At 41.8% G+C, this 13,979-nt stretch overlaps 1 protein-coding gene across 1 annotated transcript in view; it reads left to right on the top strand.

The window, feature by feature from the left end:
* Positions 1-13,979, top strand: part of LOC131937986 (uncharacterized) — a 39,134-nt gene that overhangs the window by 6,188 nt on the left and 18,967 nt on the right. Inside the window, exons 2-5 of the mRNA XM_059295784.1 lie at positions 8,492-8,541; positions 8,887-9,079; positions 10,342-11,450; positions 12,706-12,859. Of these exons, the coding sequence (XP_059151767.1) occupies positions 8,492-8,541; positions 8,887-9,079; positions 10,342-11,450; positions 12,706-12,859 (1,506 nt within the window). The remainder of the gene's footprint in view (positions 1-8,491; positions 8,542-8,886; positions 9,080-10,341; positions 11,451-12,705; positions 12,860-13,979) is intronic.

Genomic DNA, 13,979 nt, shown 5'->3' with positions numbered 1-13,979 from the left:
ACCCCTCCCATGAATTTCTGGCTACGCCACTGTGTGGGGGGGGGGGGGTGTTGTAGATTAGAGAAGTGCAAGGGAGGAGATGCCCTTTTCCGTTTTCTTATAATTGTAACAGTTTAATCATAATCACAATAAAACGTTGTTGTTGGTTCACTTGGAGGTGTGGGTGGGGAAGGACTCTTTTCGGTTAGACGTACCATCTACGTCATTCGAATCTGCTTCGTGGCTAATATGGCGAGGATATATTTAAGGCTAGGGTTACGTTATGGTTAGGATTGACCTGTAATTTAAAAATCTGTGGTTTGATAATGGGTGTATTAATGCTGTGATAGTCGCTCCAGTTTTATTGGAACTGTACATAATGTAGCTGGCAAAGTTTAAATATTTATACATTTTATAAAAAAAAAACTCATCTGGCTTGTGGGATTTTAGTTATTGTGAGTTAAAAGACCGTACAAGAACTTTTACGGAATACTTTTACTACGTTTTTTTTCCGAGTAATGTTACTGAATACAGGTAGCACTTAGTAACATGGCGGGGCTTGTATATAACGCCGTCTCATATAACATCTGTATACTGTTTACTTTTTAGAATAGTTAGGTGAGCGAGTGGATTCAATTGGTTCACGGGTCGTCCATTAATGAATTCACGTTGCTTTTTTTTCTCACCTCAATTTTCAAGTTCTCCACAATAAAAATGTTATATCCGATTCTTATATTATACAATTTCTTAAGTTTCAAGTGTAATGCTTCATAGAATGTAGATTAGAAAACCAAACCAGCAAAACATTCTACTTTTTTTTTAATATCCAGTGTTTAAATTATACAATTTCTTAAGTTTAAAGTTTAATGCTTCATAGAATGTAGATTAGAAAACCAAACCAGCAAAACATTCTACTTTTTTTTAATATCCAGTTTTTAAATTATACAATTTCTAAAGTATTAATTTTAACACTTCATAAAAGTATAACTAAGAAAACCAAATGAGCGAAACATTCTATTTTTAAAATATCCGATTCTTAAATTATAAAATTTCTGAAGTTTTAAATTTTTCATAAAAGTGTAACTTAGAAAACCAACTGAACCAAACCTTCTTTATGTTCTAAGTCGACATAAACGCCCTCGTCACACGGCCAACTGGTTCGTTGCCAAATATTTTTTTTACTGAAAGCTTTACAGTAGGCTTATTTATTATGAACTTCGCTTAAAACTGCAACACTGGCTTTACATACACCATTAACTATCAACTTTTTTCTAAACTTAAGCAACTCTTATTTGAGAAATTATATTGTAACGTTTATAAAATCAAGACCCCCTATGGACCTGACAATCAATTATGCAAATGAAGTAGAGTTAATCGAAATCTATGCTTTCGGCATTTGAAGGGATAGTTTGGTAAATTCTAGAATTCTTTACTTTTAACTAAGTCTGGTCTTGCGAGTAAGAGCTAGGTGGACTCCAATCTGTCATAACGGTTCAATGTCTGAATTAACGTATGTTGAACGGTTCAACGACAGTATCGTTGAGATTAGTATTGGATCGGCTGAGTATGCTGAGCAAGTAGTGTGCCACGGGTCGTTTGTCTGGTGCATTAAAAGCCTGTTATAATTCACGATTGTCTGCATACGCTTGCATGATTCAATTCTTTGTAGTCCATTCGCTGTAGTCAATATACAAGAATAAATCCTTTGTAGTCAATATACAGGAGTCAATTCTTTGTAGTCATATACTGGCGTTAATTCTTTGTAGTCGTATACTGGTGTTAATTCTTTGTAGTCCATTCATTGCAGTCAATATATAAGAATAAATCCTTTGTAGTCAATATACAGGAGTCAATCCTGTGTAGTCAATATACAGAAGTCACTTCTTTGTAGTCAATATACAGGAGTCAATTCTGTGTAGTCAATATAAATGAATAAATTCTTTGTATTCAATATACATGAGTTTAGGCATAGTTTTGTGCGAGTTGTCTCATTTACTAAACTTGGTTAAACTAATAACTATGAACGAAACCCTTTCGAGGTGATGTTTTGATGATCCTAAGCAGACCCATTAGGTCTATGAATGTGTCCAAGATTGTCCATGTTGCCTATAGACGAACATGAACAATCTTCAACAACTGACGGTCTTCCTGCATTCGACCCAGACCGTCACCACGAATTCTTGGACACGTTAAGCTGGTCGAACTGGGGCGCTGGCTAGGCCTGAGCCCTGACTCGAGTTAGGGCGCCTTGTTCGAGCAAGCCTACGACGCCCACTTGGGGCGCTTGTAAACAAGCCTACACGCCGACTTGATCTAGGTAGGCCATACACGGGTATAATAAAGCCATCGCTAAAGCCAAATTGCGGACATTTCCATGCCGCGGACATTTCAATGCCGCAACTGTCCGTTACACAAGCTACAGTAGGACGCCCCCCGAAAGGGCGCTGGGGCTATTTGACACTTGCCACATGCGCCTAAGCAACATGCCACCTGCAGGAGCGGGCATGGAACAACTACCGTTAGTATAGACCCGTCATCACGCCAAGGCTGTTCAAACACACACCGCTACGGTGTTTAAACACACACCGCTACGGTGTTTAAACACACACCAATGCGGTGATCAAACACCCACCCGGACGGTGAACTAGTGTCTATATGTGTTCAAGTAAGCGGAGCGCTGATAGACAATTGCCGGGGAAGTGGACGGAAGCTGGCTCGACACCCTTGGACTACAACGTCTTGGGGTACAGGTCCGGCCAGGTGGTGTAGAGTTTAGCTGTATGTGTTTATGCCAAATGCGCGGACCTCACAGGTCGCACCAATGGCGTAGCCAGGATCGTCTCAAGGGGGGTTTCCAATTTTTACCCGGGGGCAAATTTTATTTTCGATTTGCACCCCCCCCCCCCTCAAACTTTCGATTTGCACCCCCCTCATACTTTCGATTATTTGCGCCCCCCCCCCTCAAACTTTCGATTTGCACCCCTCCCTCAAACTTTCGATTTGCACCCCACCCCCTCAAACTTTCGATTTGCACCCCCCCCCCCCTCAAACTTTCGATTTGCACCCCCCTCATACTTTTTATATATATACCGAGGAGTCTATGGGGGGGTTATGACCCCCCCTACCCCCCCCCCCTGCCTACGCCACTGGTTCGCAGCACACATTTAACAGATAGTATTGCTGTTCTCAAATCCTTGTTATTAGAGTTAGAACCTTTCAGAAATTAAAACACGAATTTCTCTCTAAAAAAATGATCAAATAAACTAAAGAAGAAGGCATCCGTTTCTTTGAAATAAATTGTCGACAAAATTTTCGTTTACTTTGAAACTCACAGCCGCATTCATTAGCAGTGCAACATGGGTCATGATTGTTTTCATCCTCTTTTTAAAAAGAGTTTTTTTTTGCAGCGATGAAATAATATAACATCAAAGCAAAAACTAAATTTGTGGTAATTTCACTGACCATACGTTTGTTATTAAATATTTTTTTGAATATGGTCTTGTTGTAATGTTACGATTTAAGAGGTAGGTCAAGGTTTGTTAAGATATGTTTGATGTATTTTAGTCTTGTAATATGTTTGATATTTTAGGACTTGTAAAGTACCATCTAGTCTTGTAATTTGTTTGATGTATTAGGACTTGTAATGTAAAGTACCATCTAGTCTTGTAATTTGTTTGATGTATTAGGACTTGTAATGTAAAGTACCATCTAGTCTTGTAATTTTTTGATGTTTTAGGACTTGTAATGTAAAGTACCATCTAGTCTTGTAATGTTAAGATATGTGTGATGTATTAGGACTTGTAATGTAAAGCATCATGTAGTCTTATTTTGTTAAGATCTATTTGATGTATTAGGACTTGTAAAGTACCATCTAGTGTAAGAAGTTCAGCTAGAAATAAGGTCGATAAAAATACAACTGAACTGCGCAGGCAGAAATGTAATATACGGGAGAGAAAAAAAAAACACGTATTTAAAAAAAAAAAAACAACGGATAGAATGTATGAAGTTTCCACCAAAGTGGTTGTCCAAAAATAACTTCGGTTTTTTTTCTACTTCGTTCTAGATTCTAATAATGGAGGGGATTTCCTTCAACATAATTAAACATTACGTGTCTACTTGTATTGCGCCATATTTCTCGATGACTTCGACTGAAAGCCTGCTTTTCTTTTTGGATGGGCTTAAAAGACTTTGTCCATTTAAGAATAAATATGCCTGGCAGCAGGTGTTTTATTGGTAGTTTTCTCTGTTAAATTGGTAGCTGTAGATAGGTAGCGAACCTCATATATCCGGCATCCGAACTCTGGAGCACTCAAACACGACCATGCCGTTCCCCTAATGTTTATTTTTAGCCCTATGTTCTGTGCTCACAGATCGCCACAATAAGTCAGACTCGACGTACGAATACGAGATTACAAAAAAAGTTCCCTTTTCGAGCAAATAGGGCAAATGAAGTAGAGTCCACCTGCTTCTGTGGCCTCGGCATATGAAGAGATAGTCTGGTCAGCGTCATGCATAGCCGTCTTTTTTCCCTAACGTAATTTAGGTACCCATCAGAGCTGGGTGGACTCAGGGACATTCTACTGACTTGAACCCGCATTCGGACTCGAGACTTTCGTGTTAGCTCTACCGCTGGACCACACCGTCCAGTTAATACAATACTACAATGAGTCATGTATACCCCCACTTTAGTACTCACTCCTCTAACCTCAATTCTAACAAAATAGACGTCGTTTTTCATCACTTACATTTGTTAAGTGCAAAAAAATAAAGAATCTATTACGTAGTAGTTCAGGAGATTCCCTTAGCCCACCCACCTACGATTTGTTGTAACACACTGACGTCATTTATTGACAATCGTCTAAATGTTTGCCAAAAATAAGCTTTCGCGCAATAGATACATGTACCGAAACAAAACATAATACGTTGCTGCCATATGCCTTAGTCAGCAGAAACATTGACAAAACTAACACATCGTCTTACTAAAAAAACTGTAGTAACATAAACAGCATTTGTGTTGGTTTGGTGTGGGAAAGTGGTGGTAGACTTCCTAAAGATATCTTCTTCTTCTTCGTTTTTAAGTTTAGTGTTGAAAGCGATCCCATTGAGGCCATTGACTCCGATTCCAGCCTGCTTTTCTTTTTGGATTTGCTTCCTAGCCTTTGTCCAACCAAGAACAAACTACAAGGCAGCAGATTTTGGAGTTGTCTCTCCTAGAAGAGTGGCTGTCCCCAGCTAACGAGCCTCATCTGCCCGAGGGTTCGAACTTAGACGTTTTCGGCTTAACAACCATAAGCTTTACCCACTCGACCACGCCGACCATATCATAAAGATATAATCACTAATGTGTAGTAAATAAAGTTCCCGAACCTGACGTTATTTGGTGTAGATAAAGTAGATTTCATCTGTTTCATCACCTCTGCATATGAAAATATGGTGTGGTCAGCCGCCTTTACTTTCCGTAACTTGAGTCAGGTACCGATCAGAGCTGAGTGGACTCAGGGACGTCCTACAGACTCGAGCCCCAGATGAAGTCGAGACTTCCGGGTTAGCAGTCGAGCGCTCTACCACCCGACCACGCGGCCCCATGATATCTAGTAGATGGTGTTTTAACGACTAGAGTTGAGAAATGGTTGAACTGCGCTTAAAATATTGCTGACTGTTATATTCGTCGAAGCCGATACGGCGTAGCTGATTTATAAAGGGACCGTTTTGTCTCGGTACCTTTTGACGGAGGACCATGGGATGATTAAATCGTTATTAGTGAAAACATTTGAAATGTTCTGTTTTTGTTTTCAGCTTTAGAGGGGTTAGAAGTTGTGTTCAGACACAATGGTTGCTGGAACGTGCCATTGTTTCTTCGACTTTTTCCTCCGGGGGAGGGGGTTGGGCTTGATATTTTCGGGGGGGGGGGGGGGGGGGTAAAGGGGCTCAATTTCCGGAGGGTGGGGGCGGACACTGGTAAAAGCATATATTTTTTATATAAATTCCATTTCGTTCGAGGGGGGGAAGGGGAGAGACTTTCTTCGGTGAGGGGGGGGGTACAGATGCCTGGAAGAAACTGTCGACAGTACTGTAAGATGAAAGGATTAGGGTTAGGTTAATCCTAGGATTGGTGTTGATTAATATAATGAATGGGTTAGTCGGGAGGGGAGGAAGGGAGGTCATATGTGAGCTGGCTGTGACGACATTAATTTAACAAATTATAGCCATGACGTGTGTGTTTAATTCTAAAACCGAGATAAACCGTTTATAACCTTGTAGTCTAGGAGCGTCAGTCAAAACCCCAGCTAACCCCTCCCTACCCCACCCTTCTTCACCCTGCTCTAATCCGCCCCTGTTTTGGTTAGTGTTACCACTTATCCACAAGTAACCAGAGTCGACTAGTTAAAACTAAACTTCCTCTCTGTTTGTGAAGTGTGAAGAAAAAAAACAACCTTTCCCCCAGCTTGCAAATATACCAAAACTTTAAAAAAAATATCTTTTCCCACACCTAAGTTGCGTTTGGATTTTAAGCTACTAAACTCATCTCCCCTTTTTACATTTGTTTCCGGGTTCTATTTTTAGAACATGCGTGGGTGAGTTTTTATTCTGTACTAAAAAATATTTTTTTTCGATCCACACATAACGAAACACGTGCATTTGTATGTTGTTTTTTTTTTTAAATAACGTTCAAACAAATTCAGGGAAGAGTTTAACTAATTCTCCCAGACATGCTTGCTGTTAGATGCCATTTGGCTTTTCCGCGAACCACCGAGAAAAGTTTTTAAAATTATTTTATTTCGTCTCTGACATGCAACATTGATAACAAATTCGCTTTTTGATGTTTGGAGGTTGTTGTTTTTTTTTACTCCGTCTCGAACCGGCGTGTTCAACATTTGAAATAGTTTAGTTTGAAATTCCTTCAGCACATGGCGATGTAACTTCACTTCCTCGTTTCCTGCTATCATTCGGGGTTTAGTCTATACCAGTGGTTCTCAGCCTGGGTTCGATCGAACCCCAGGGGGTTTGATGAGTCAGTCTCAGGGGTTTAGTATAGGTCAAGACACACAAACTCATATAATTCACGATCGGATTTGTCAGTGCCGATGATAGAACTATTAAGAAGGGTTCAATGAATGCGGATATGAAACTGGTGGGGTTCGGTACCTTCAAAAAAGGTTGAGAACTACTGGTCTAAACTGAGCAGGGGGGCGAGTGGGTTGAGATGAAGATATTTAAAGATATCGCATATGTTGTCTTAGACATCAGTGAGTTTTATTAGTATCAAGGGAAAGGTAGGATCAATACTGCCCCCCCCCCCTGACCCCACACCATACTGTTTATCAATTTAAAGCTAGTTAGATAATCCAACCATAAACACACACTCACACACACGCACACACTTTCTCTTTCTCTTAGACCACACACACTCAGACAAACACTCGCACACAATTTCCATCTTTCAGAGACGCACATTTTTTCTCTGAGACAAACATTTCATTTTATTGAAGGCGATTACTGCTAGAATAAAATTAAAAAAAAAACAAAAAACTCCTCTAATTTTTTCCCTTTTGAAAGCAAAATGAATGTAGGCTGCTTAAAGACATACAGCATACAATGTTGCCAATTCATATGCTGTGATATCCGATGCTTAGTGATCTGTATAATTTTTCTACTTAGGAACGTCTGCGTATTATATAACAGGCTGAGGGGTAGGATGGTGTTTTATTTTCTTGTATCAATTGGGGGGGGGGGGGGGGGTATAGAGCATAGATTTTACATTATTAGTTTTCTTGTACAGAATTTTTTTTCATTGAACATGTTCGGATGAATAATAACAAACAGTTAACATATTTTTAAAGAAAATAAAAAGAAATGTAACACGATTTTTCTCTAAAATATTATGATTTTCATATTTTGTGTTTAAAATATCAGTTAAAAAAAAATTGTCGTGATGTAAAAATGGTATGGGGGGATCTTAGAAATGTAAAATATAAGGTGTGGTGATCCTAAAATGCCGTATAGGAGCATTGGAGTAATGGGTAAAAACATCACGTTCCGCTGTACTTTCATGCAGGGGTCTCCAAACTACGGCCCGCGGGCCGGATGCCGCCCGCGAAGTCCTCTCATCCGGCCCGCGGAGATCTTTTTGTCCAAGGAAAAATCGTTTGTTGGTGATGGCTGAGGAACTTCGCCCAGAAAAAATCAAAGACATGCCTGGAAGAAACTGGCCCCCGAACTGAAATTTGATAGTTAATGCGGCCCTCGGACTGAAAAGTTTGGAGACCCCTGTGCTAAGGCTATATGAGTTTATCTAAGTTTTAAGCATACATTTCCCCAGTTTTTTATTTTATTATTTAGTGATTTTCATCCACAACCAAATCGACCACCCATGAATAGGTCTTACAGCGTGACTTATAAAAACCGAGGTTTAAATGTAATATTTATAAACACAACAGAAAGACTTTTCATAAAAGGTTGAGTTATTTTTATCAAGATACATGTTTTATTTTAATCAATTTTTTTCTTTAAGAAAAATTCCGAGCTCTTCATCGTCTGATCAAACGTCAAGCAGACGGCAATGTGAGTACATCTTTTTTTATTGATTTGCTAAATATAATCATATCGGATCACACATATTATATATATATATATATATATATATATATATATATATATATATATATATATATATATATATATGGAATGGCGTGGTCGAGTAGCAGTGCGCTCGACTGATAGCCCGAGCGAATGTCTCGAGTTTGGATCTCGGTCAACACAGCCCTGATGGGTACCTAACCAGCCTAAAGTAAAGTAAATGCGGCTGGGCATAGTTTTGACCACACCTTTTATCCTCCATATATAAAGTTTGCTAGAACAGAACTATAAAATTCACAATGAAGCATACAATTTACAACTCCCAAACAGGCGAACTTCGACCACAGGTCTTCGGCAGGACAGGTAGAGCTAGGTAACACAGAGAACCAGGAGGATATAACTAGCAAGCTGAGGATTCGAACCCCGAGACAGTCGTCACCCGCACGTATATATCCGGGTAGATCATCATCGGCCTCAGTGTTCGTCTCTATAAGGGGTACCACCAGCAGGCCGTCTGTATTAGGTAGGTTCAAATCCCACCTCAGTTTATGACAAGGTAGGTTTAAATCCCACCTCAGTTCATGACTTAATTTTTTAAGGTAGGTTCAAATCCCACCTCAGTTTATGACAAGGTAGGTTTAAATCCCACCTCAGTTCATGACTTAATTTTTTAAGGTAGGTTCAAATCCCACCTCAGTTTATGACAAGGTAGGTTCAAATCCCACCTCAGTTCATGACTTAATTTTTTAAGGTAGGTTCAAATCCCACCTCAGTTTATGACAAGGTAGGTTCAAATCCTACCTCAGTTCATGACTTAATTTTTTAAGGTAGGTTCAAATCCCACCTCAGTTTATGACAAGGTAGGTTCAAATCCCACCTCAGTTCATGACTTAATTTTTTAAGGTAGGTTCAAATCCCACCTCAGTTTATGACTTATTTTTTTAAGGTAGGTTCAAATCCCACCTCAGTTCATGACTTAATTTTTTAAGGTAGGTTCAAATCCCACCTCAGTTAATGACTTAATTTTTTAAGGTAGGTTCAAATCCCACCTTAGTTAATGACTTAATTTTTTAAGGTAGGTTCAAATCCCACCTTAGTTAATGACTTAATTTTTTAAGGTAGGTTCAAATCCCACCTCAGTTAATGACTTAACTTTTTATGGTAGGTTCAAATCCCACCTTAGTTAATGACTTAATTTTTTAAGGTAGGTTCAAATCCCACCTCAGTTAATGACTTAATTTTTTAAGGTAGGTTCAAATCCCACCTCAGTTTATGACTTATTTTTAAAGTAGGGTCAAATCCCATCCAAATTAACGACTTAAGGTAGGGTCAAATCCCACCCAAATAAACTACTTATTTTTAAGGTAGGATCGAATCCCACCCAAGTTATAAGACTTTTATGTAGGTTTTATTACCACAAGTCAAAGGAAGGTTTAAAAAATCATCTGAGACTAGACCCCAAACAAGACAAACGCTGAGATTGTTCTTGTGGAATAACTTATAAGATTAGTCCTTCTATATTTGGCACTTAAAAACATTGGGAAAATTGCTTACAGTATCCATGTCAATTTCTCTTTAACAGTTATTTTTCTTTTCATTTTTGGAGGGGGCGTACTTACATTTTGGGGAGGGGGTGCTCAAATGAGTTGAAGGATACATTTTCTATAAAACTAATATATTTTTTCTATTTCCTCCGGGGGACGACACCCCGACTCCCCTTGAAAGAAACTCTGCCCTCATAATCTATCATTGACATGTAATACAATTGTTCTCTCCCCTACACAGGGACAGCCCGACCCAGTAGAACGTACTTCTATCCGTTCGGCCGAGAGAACACACAGTACGTCTATTACAAGCCCAAGGACGGCAAGTCCCAAGGCGACAACATCACAACCAACGCAAGGGATATCGGAAGAGGCAATCAAATTGCGCGCCAAGTGACGTCATATGGGGTCAGGGGAACAGCCAATCAGCGTGCGGCTGTGGAGTTGGGGTTTGATTCTAGGAATAGTTCGAGCGGAAGTGGGGAGTCAAGAGACGAGGAAATGAGGAGAAGACAGGCGGAGTATGAACGGAGGAGGGTATTGATGGAGGAGAGGCGAAGGTTGAGGGATGAAGAGATTAGGAGGAGAGAGGAGCAAAAACGGAGGAGTGAAAATCCTGGGGAGGGTGTCGGCGCGACGGGAAGTGACGTCACGGGTCGAGATGGGGAGCAGGAGAGGATTCGAGCGGAGGAGGAAAGTCGGAGGGAGGTTGAGAGACGGAGACATGAGGCGGAGAGGAGAAGGCGAGCGGAGGAGAGGCGAAGGCGGGAGGAGGAGAGACAACGGAGAGAAGAGGAGAGGCGAAGAGAGGAGGAGAGGCGGAGTCAGGAGGAGCGACGGAGAGAAGAGGAGAGGCAGAGGGAGGAAGAGAAGCAGAGGCAGGAGGAAGAGGAGGAGGCTCGGCAACGAGAGGAGGAACGTCAGCGGAGGGACGAAGAACGGAGGAGGTACATCGATCAGCTGAGGCGCCAGAGAGAATCCGGCAGCAGCCAGACCACCGGCACCGCAGACGACATCCGGGGTCAAGGACGGTACCAACCCACTCCGGCACCGACGCCCAGAGCAGGACCAGACGCCAGCGTCGATGACGCCACCTACATCCAACCCACCAGACCTACGTGGTACTATCAAGGCCAGCCTTCGAACAACTCCGGATACAATGTACGATACACCACGCGTGATCCGCCCGTGCAACGAGGGATCCACGGGGGTCCTGTCATCATCTCCAACCAGAGACCCCGCCCCGGGCCTACCTTTTACAACCCACATTCCAGGCCAGGCCCGGGCACCCAGGGGCTGTCTTTACCAGGGTCTGGTCAGAGCTACACCATCGACGACGAGGATGATTCAGTAAGTCGCGGACGGTAGAGAAAACATTAACGTCTGTGTATGGTGCGGTTCCTAGTGGGTTTATCATTGCAGCTCCCCTATACGTTAACCATTGCAGCTCCCCATAGGTTAACCCTTGCATCCCTATAGGTTAACTATTGTATCTTTCTATGGGTTAACCATTGCAGTACCCCAAAGGCTAACAATTAGGTTAACCATTGCCGTTACCATAGGTTAACCATTGCAGCCTCCATCCCCAAAGGTTAAACATTGTAGCACCCAAATGGTTAACTATTTCAGCACCCAATAGGTTAAATATTGCAGCACCCCAAAGGTTAACCATTGCATCTATCCAAAGGTTAACCATTATAGTACCCCTATTCGTTAAACATTGCAGCTCCCCATAGGTTAACCCTTGCATCCCTATAGGTTAACTATTGCATCTCTCTATGGGTTAACCATTGCAGTACCCCAAAGGCTAACAATTAGGTTAACCATTGCCGTTACCATAGGTTAACCATTGCAGCCTCCATCCCCAAAGGTTAAACATTGTAGCACCCCAATGGTTAACTATTTCAGCACCCAATAGGTTAAATATTGCAGCACCCCAAAGGTTAACCATTGCATCTATCCAAAGGTTAACCATTATAGTACCCCTATTCGTTAAACATTGCAGCTCCCCATAGGTTAACCCTTGCATCCCTATAGGTTAACTATTGCATCTCTCTATGGGTTAACCATTGCAGTACCCCAAAGGCTAACAATTAGGTTAACCATTGCCGTTACCATAGGTTAACCATTGCAGCCTCCATCCCCAAAGGTTAAACATTGTAGCACCCCAATGGTTAACTATTTCAGCACCCAATAGGTTAAATATTGCAGCACCCCAAAGGTTAACCATTGCATCTATCCAAAGGTTAACCATTATAGTACCCCTATTCGTTAAACATTGCAGCACCCCAAAGGTTAACTTTTGCATCTCCCCATGGGTTAAATATTGCAGGTTAACGAGTGCTGGCGTTTCTTCCTTTACAACCACCCACACAGATTGAATAATTAATTTACTCATTAATTTTAGACAATTATGTGGTCGGCAGTTGAGGGTAGGGTGTAAATATGAGTAGGGGGGGGGGGGGGGGTTATAAGATAGTGGTAGAGGTACAACCACTGATTTATCGTGACATACATATGTTATAGTGAGTGTGTATATTTCTCTGTATGTCTTACTGTAAGCCAACCACATATGTGTTACATATTCCCCCCCCCCCCCCTTCAGGAATGTCCAGACACAGGGATTGAACTCAGTATCAACGGGATGGACTGCCAGCAGGCTATCCGCACATTCGGACCCTACCTGTGCTACTCTCACGAGATGACCTCTAAGAAGTGCTGTGAGATTTGTCTGCCCAGAAAGCAGCCTGCCCGAGTCGGTAGTTAAAAGTTTTTTTAATGTTATTTGCTTTGAATGCTGTTTGTTTACGCGTGCTAGATGATTTTTTTTAAACACGGGAAGGTGTAATGGATGAAAGTTTTTAAAAACCCATCTAACAGAGAAGTAAAGTTTTTTTTACTAAATTTGTTTTCCGGCAGGGCAATCCGGTGGTATGAGATATTTTGGTAAAATATGCTAGGGTTAAGATACGTTTTGGGTTAGAGTTTTTGGTGAGGGTTAAGATTAGGATAAGGATTCGCACCAGGGTTAGCCATACCTGCCACACTAAAATCGATACGGATCTATGAATAAAGAAAGTTATGTTTCCCTCAATGCCATTTCCTTTTCCTGCTGGAGTATGGGCCGCCAACTACAGCTCTCCAGAGTTCTCTGTCCTGCTGGAGTATGGGCCGCCAACTACAGCTCTCCAGAGTTCTCTGTCCTGCTGGAGTATGGGCCGCCAACTACAGCTCTCCAGAGTTATCTGTCCTGCTGGAGTATGGGCCGCCAACTACAGCTCTCCAGAGTTCTCTGTCCTGCTGGAGTATGGGCCACCAACTACAGCTCTCCAGAGTTCTCTGTCCTGCTGGAGTATGAGCCACCAACTACAGCTCTCCAGAGTTCTCTGTCCTGCTGGAGTATGAGCCACCAACTACAGCTCTCCAGAGTTCTCTGTCCTGCTGGAGTATGAGCCACCAACTACAGCTCTCCAGAGTTCTCTGTCCTGCTGGAGTATGAGCCACCAACTACAGCTCTCCAGAGTTCTCTGTCCTGCTGGAGTATGGGCCACCAACTACAGCTCTCTAGAGTTCTCTGTCATGCTGGAGTATAGGCCACCAACTACAGCTCTCTAGAGTTCTCTGTCCTGTTGGAGTATGGGCCACCAACTACAGCTCTCTAGAGTTCTCTGTCATGCTGGAGTATGGGCCACCAACTACAGCTCTCTAGAGTTCTCTGTCATGCTGGAGTATGGGCCACCAACTACAGCTCTCTAGAGTTCTCTGTCCTGCTGGAGTATGGGCCGCCAAATACACCTCTCCAGAGTTCTCTGTCCTGCTGGAGTATGGGCCGCCAAATACAGCTCTCCAGAGTTCTCTGTCCTGCTGGAGTATGAGCCA

The sequence above is a fragment of the Physella acuta genome, unplaced genomic scaffold (genome assembly GCF_028476545.2).
Source record: "Physella acuta isolate Inbredline_101_S28 unplaced genomic scaffold, ASM2847654v3 ptg000226l, whole genome shotgun sequence".
Lineage (NCBI taxonomy): Eukaryota > Metazoa > Mollusca > Gastropoda > Physidae > Physella > Physella acuta.
This window is presented reverse-complemented; position numbering and strand designations above follow the sequence as displayed.